Source organism: Cyprinodon tularosa, unplaced genomic scaffold (assembly GCF_016077235.1).
Source record: "Cyprinodon tularosa strain WSP-4 unplaced genomic scaffold, ASM1607723v1 ctg638, whole genome shotgun sequence".
NCBI lineage: Eukaryota > Metazoa > Chordata > Actinopteri > Cyprinodontiformes > Cyprinodontidae > Cyprinodon > Cyprinodon tularosa.
This window is the reverse complement of record NW_024039383.1, coordinates 166,118-172,500: the sequence shown is the minus strand read 5'-3', so window position 1 is coordinate 172,500 and position 6,383 is coordinate 166,118. Positions and strand designations below refer to the sequence as shown.

At 37.6% G+C, this 6,383-nt stretch overlaps 2 protein-coding genes across 3 annotated transcripts in view; one reads left to right on the top strand and one right to left on the bottom strand.

The window, feature by feature from the left end:
* Window positions 1–1,178, bottom strand: part of serinc4 (serine incorporator 4) — a 32,694-nt gene extending 31,516 nt beyond the window's left edge. Inside the window, exon 1 of the mRNA XM_038308453.1 lies at window positions 980–1,178. Coding sequence (XP_038164381.1) covers window positions 980–1,006 — 27 coding nt within the window. The 5' untranslated portion in view covers window positions 1,007–1,178. The remainder of the gene's footprint in view (window positions 1–979) is intronic.
* Window positions 1,179–2,493: 1,315 nt separating this feature from the next.
* Window positions 2,494–5,575, top strand: LOC119798843 (THAP domain-containing protein 6-like). Of its 2 annotated transcripts, XR_005282767.1 has the most exons (5): window positions 2,494–2,680; window positions 4,338–4,530; window positions 4,616–4,723; window positions 4,901–5,324; window positions 5,466–5,575. XR_005282767.1 is itself a non-coding variant. In XM_038308487.1 (4 exons), exons 1-4 carry the CDS (start codon window positions 2,595–2,597, stop codon window positions 5,105–5,107), a joined length of 594 nt encoding a protein of 197 aa, XP_038164415.1. In that variant the 5' UTR covers window positions 2,494–2,594; the 3' UTR covers window positions 5,108–5,349. The 2 variants fall into 2 exon arrangements, 1 of the variants encoding a protein (XP_038164415.1); XM_038308487.1 differs by lacking the exon at window positions 5,466–5,575 and having other exon boundaries at window positions 4,901–5,349.
* Window positions 5,576–6,383: the final 808 nt, after the last annotated feature.

The window sequence follows — 6,383 nt, the reverse complement described above, 5'->3', positions numbered from 1 at the left end:
GGTATTCCTTTGGCTGACTGGGAAGCATGCATGACTCTCACCCTGGAGGTTGTGGGTACCTCACCACAACCTGCTGTTGCTGGCAGGACCATGTGCAATACTAGTAAACAGTCCATGGGTTCAATAGTGAATAGTTGTGGCTACGAGGGTGATGCATAATTCCATGCTTGTGGAAAAAGGGGGAGAGATATGAAAGTCTGGTCCTGTCACTAGGCCTTCAACTGATTGTGCTTCTTGACTACTTGGCCACTGGGACATGACTTTCACTTGCAATGTGATTGGGATCAAATCCTGCCTGGACCCTCTGCTGAATACCTTGCCATATCATACCTCCTTTCATGTGGCCTTGTTATGATAAATATTCATAAAGCATTATGTCTACTAACAAACAGATAAAAACAAGGGGTAAACACAGAAATAATAATTTCAATACACAAACACACACACACACATATATATATATATATATATACACATTTATTGGAGGAATTTTGGCCACAATGCCAAGAAGCATGTCTGCAGGACTCAAGGTGTTGGTTTCAAGCCTAAGGATACCATATCAATGATCAAGCATGGTGGTGGCACCATCATGACCTTGGATACACTTAAGACAAGCTTTAAAAGCATTCTAAACAGTTTCATCTCTAAATTATGAAATTAACTCATTTCTAAAATAAACACACATGCACCAGTTATTAAAATTAAGCTCAAAATCAACAGCAAACACATGTTTTGGGTTTTTTTTTATATGGAGGTCTATGGAGGTACTCTGTGGCTGGACATGTATATCAATCCACCAGATTTGATAAGGAATAATCCCAGGTGATCTTCTGTTGCACTTTGCAAAACAACAACATTTGAACTGACTGGCTCATATAGATTTTTGTATCAAAATTTTAAGCAGAGTGAGGTGAATACCATGAAAGTAAATTGTGAAAACATTTTCTTAAAATGGAAAACTGAGCTCTAACTGCCTCACCTGCGCTCGAAAACAGCGTCCTGTCATCCTATTCCTGATGCCCGGAGCAAAGCAGGTTCAAACAACAGCCATCAGTCATAAAGCAGGATAAAGGGATTTGTATGATGACAATGACTTCTCAGGGGACCTGATGCCATTTCTCAGGCCTCTCACCTCCTCGCACATCTCCTGAAGCACCAGGCCTAAAGAACATTGATGTGGTTTTTACTCCCGCTCAGGCAGACAGCTTGAACAGGTTTCCCTTTCCTTTAATCTCATTAAGATGGGTGGATTGTTAAAGCTCAAGTACATGAAAGGACTAAAAACGTCTGGAGGCAGGAAATCTGTGGTTGGAGAACAAATAAACCTCTTAAAACAGACAGGAATAGCACAAGGTGGAACACAAAGTGACTTCTGTAATCCGGACGAACAGAGTCTCACAATCCTGTTTTCATCACCCAAGTTTATACTAAAACTGAAAACAGTAAAAGAAATTATATTTATAGTATTTTCAAAATGTGTTGATAACAGTTTGACTTGATAAAACAATAATGGCTAAAACGTAAAAGAAAAAGTGTAAGAACTACTGCAAAATAAGACTATATATGAAAAAGAGGCCAGGTCTATATGCACACACATGAAAGGCACTTCATACACTATTACATCAAGATGTTTAGAACAGGATTTTCTGAAGTTCAAATTGAGCATCATTAATTGCATAAATACCTGTAAGTGAATTTTAACATTGTATGGTTTTGTATTCAGAGCATTATAGAAATTGTTGACCAGCAGGGCTTTTCACACACAACTATCTTTAGGATAAACAGAGAATAGTGTGGGAAAGAAAAATATCCAGTGCAGTGCAGCTGTCAAATATTGATTATAGTGGACAACTGAGAATAGACAGGGTAAATTTAGGGTATGCAAAATATTGGCTCTGAATGCACATCATGTTGTACTTTGACGAACATGGGCTACGGGGAAAAACCAAGGCAAGTGCTAAGATAACACACTAAGGCTACAGATCTCATGCCCCCCCCCCCCCCCCCCCCCCCCCCCCAAAAAAAAAATATTGATAATGATATTATGGTCTGGAAAACAGTTAGCAGCTCAGCTAAATCTCTACTTCAGCTGTAACCTTCAGTTGGTTGTGATAAAGGGTTTTTCTAAAGCAACATGAATCCATCCTGCCTATAATAACAATATATTTACACACCTAAACAGTTCCAAAGACATGTGTTTTGCTTGGACCATACGACCAGGAAGGAGTTTTTTTGTTGTTGTACTTTTTATTTCATATAAATGTATTTATCATTTCTAGAAATATGTAATTCCTTTCATACAAACAGAAATTTATATTCCTGTTAAACAAACGTCACTAAATAAATTGCAACGCTTAACATTGCAAATGTTGATAATAAAACGTAATGTTAATGTAATCCTTCATTCATTTTTCATTTATAAAAACCGTACTTTGTTTTACTTTGAAATTTACGGACGTGATCTCTTACGTACTTCCGTTTCCCTACGTACTTCTTTCAGTGAGCGTCGCCGCCATAATATGAGTGGCCCAGTTGTTGAAAGCGCCAAGCGGAGCAGTTAGCCCTATTTTATATTCCATTTTTTTACTTATTTGATGAAAATGCCTCACTCGTGTTCTGCAATTAATTGTCAAAAACGTTTTACGGTCGAGACCAGAGCGGCGGGGATTACCTTTCACAGGTGAGGCTGAATAATTGTCGTGTTTTGATTGTTTGGATGGGTTGACGTCATGAACAAAACGGTCAACTTCCGCACTCAAATTCCAAAAATGTCTTTACATATTTTGACTTTATTGGAAAAAATGAAGCATTTTTATCAAATTGTACCAAAACTTTTTTTTTTTTTTTTCTTTTTTTGTGTATATATATTAGTTTTGACCAGATAGCCAAACTCAAAGGTCTTCAACAGGGGGTCCGCGACCCCTAGGGTCGCTAAAGGTTTGGTTGATTTAGACTTAAAAAAAAATGTTATACTACCCCCTGCATTTTTTTCTGCTAATTGAAATGTCTTTAAATACACATTAACATGAATTCAACACACTGTAGTAAACAGATAAATGGAGGCAGAAGATGTCTTTCAGTCATCAATGCACACATTCAGCGAAACACAGGAGCTCTTTCAAGCTGGGCACCGTTTCATTTACAACACCTGTCCCATCAGTGAAGAATTAGAATCAGAAATACTTTAATAATGCCAGGGTGAAATTACTTTAGTTACATGACAGTGAGTGACCCTAGAACCAGCTTGACATAACACAATTTCATACAATATGTATAATTAGGGGGTCCTGGCTCTGATCTAGCCACCAGTTTGGGGTTATCAGCCTGGGAAACGTTGAAGACCCCTGGCCTAACTAATCACTTGTCATGGACTACATGACATTTGATTTAGCATCCCTCTAGATTATAAAAGGGGCTTTTCTGCCCATTTCTAGCTATTCTGGACCATCTTCATTTTGCTCAGGCTTGAATTATAAGAGAATGAAATTGGCCCAAAGCTTGAACTTTATCATTGTATAATCAATAATATTCTGTAATTATCATAATCTTAATTAGAAGTTTAAAAAGGAAAGAAAATATACAATAAATATAAATCTAGAGTTTAAGACATTCTATTATAGACCAATGAGAGAACAAAAAACTGTATGTGATTTAAGAACTAAGTGATTAAAGAACCTTACAAATCAAGAGTTTTTTTTAATCTAAAAACACATTATATAAGGGTACAACTTGAAAAACAACAGCTTAGCTAATTAATAAAAAAAAGAAATAAGCTAATTTTTGATTTGTGTAGCTCCCAGTAAGTTTGTTTAGAATCAAACATCTTCCATTTTTCAGGTATGTCTAGAAGTCTTCACCGCCTTATTTGAGATCTGGCTTTAAATGGGGTACACCTGGATAGTTTTAGTACATTAATGGTGGGTTATTTAAAAAACAGCCTGTAGTAAATGTGTGAAAACTCAAATAAGGCTGTTTTTATGGCTTTACAAGAAATCAATAATCCAACTCTCCATCATCTGGCCTATTTGTTAGGGCATTGAGTTTGGAATCCTGAGGTTTTGAGTTCGAGTCCCACTCCCACAGCCTCCACTGGGGTTCCCTGAACAAAGACTCTTAACCCCACACTGCTCCCTGGGTGCTGCACAATGGCAGTCCATTGCTCCCCAGGGGGATGGGTTAAATGCAAAGAGTGAAGTTCATTGCTCTGTCCCTGTGACAGTGTAATTTGAACTGTTCCGCCTAGTCAACTCTAACACAGCTGCTCTTTACCAATGACAGATTCCATAAAAGAGATTTTTAGCTATCTTGTTGATTTTTTTCACTCCTATACTTGCTAGGTTTCCCAAAGAAAGCAGCATGAAGAAACAATGGATAAGAGCTGTCAGGAGGAAAGACTTCACTCCCAGCAACGCTTCCAGAATCTGCAGTGAGCATTTTAAACCAGAGGACTTCGACAGAACAGGCCAGACGGTTAGACTCAGAGAAGGAGTTGTTCCCTCAGTCTTTAGTTTTCCTACTCGTCGCAAAAAGGTAGGCGTAACACTAGGTATTAAGGATTTAAGCTTTATTTACATTTAATGACATAGTAACCTGAATATTTTGTGTTTCAAATTAGCCTCCAGCAACTAACACAACCAAGACTTCTCCCAAGAAACAAGACAGCAAAGTAGTGAATATTTCCCCACCTGCTCAAGAACCTGAACCTCTGCCCAGTCCCGATTTGGTGAGTTCTGAGTATTTTTTACATCACACTTGGCCATGGGGTTATTTTGACAACCATCTACACGTATGTCCACACAGGACATTTAACTTGCCGTTTGTGATTGTATCTCCAAAATAATGCTCCAGTGACTAACTTTGGTCTTAGTGTTTATATGACTGATCCCTTTTGTCTTAACAGGACCACTCTTATGCACTGCCTCCATCTCCGGGTGATCTGAAGGCAAAACTTAATGAGGCATTGGAAAGGGTTGAGAGTCTGGAAAGAGAGATGAGAAATGCCAAGGATCGGGAAAGGAGAGCAAAAACTGCATTACAAGTTCTTCTCATGGATCTGAGAGGGAAGAACATTATTGATGAAGATTTAAAACAAAGACATGGTTTATAAAAAGATAAAATCAAAAATAAAGACTTGGCGAACGATTTTAGTGGGTGCAATGCACCTTTATTTTTTTTATGAATTTATAGTTATTTTTTAAGAGGACTCTGTATCCAGCTTAAGCTCTGGATGCTGATGATTCTGGACCATCTTCCCTGCCAGCGATGCATCTTCTGTCACAGTAGTCAGGACTGCTTGGAGCTCTATTGCAGTTCTATAAAAGCAGGTATTAATAAATGTATTCTTTTATGCATAGTTGTCTGTCTTTTTAATTGTGGCAGATTTTACAATAGGTAGTTGCTGTCATTGGTGCTGCTACTTTGATAACGGTTATAAAACCTCTTTAAAAATATCTGTCTGTTATTAGGGGGTTGGTGTATCAGTGTGCCCAGGTTGGTCTCTCCAAGCACATCTGGAAGACCTGGCAGACCACAATGAAACCATCTACCTTTCTCTCATTGAGATTTCGTCTCCAGGGGCCTGTTTCAGAAAGGAGGTTAAGTGAAAACTCTGAGTTTGTTAACCCTGAAATGAGGGAAACTCTAGGTTTTCTGTTTCAGAAAGGGAGGTAAGTTAAACCTGAGAAAGAGTAAGTCAAGCCCGTTTCTGAAAGAGTTTATTTTGGTCTCCTCCCCTTTTTTAAAGAGGAAGAGGTGTTTAAACACCTCATTGATTCTTTGGGGACATATTCATTGCACACATTTCAGTCACGTAGAGCTCATCAAAGGGAATGAAATGGCATGTCCTTTTATGGATGATCCTGTTTGTGAAGCCAGGTAGCTACTCTACTCCCATGATGTGCTCAAGGCTTACCTGCTTGAAGTATGTTTTTATATTTCATTTTCAGCTGCTGCCATGTTCTTTTGATGCCTGCAGGATTGCACCTATCCATGAAAACTAAATTAGGTCTAATAAAATACTGTTCTTCCAGTTTCACCTCTGATATTATAACAGTTGGGTAAGTTACTCTAAAATAGTTCTTAATTACTAACTACAAATTTTTTCTTCAACAAGTCTAATTAGATTAATGTAATAATTACTGTCTCTAGAAAGTATTGGTCTACTTACTAATTTGTTTTACTTACTTATTAATTACTTTCTAAATCCCAAATCAACCTCAACCACTTGAACAATACAAGGAGAGACAAGAAACTGCACTTCTAATGCTTTCAAATAAACAATATTCAATTGCATGAATTAATCTTAAATTGACCAAAGTGTGTAAATAGAGGGAGAAAGTTCAAATCAAAATATACCTTTTAAAATTTGATATTAAATCCACTAT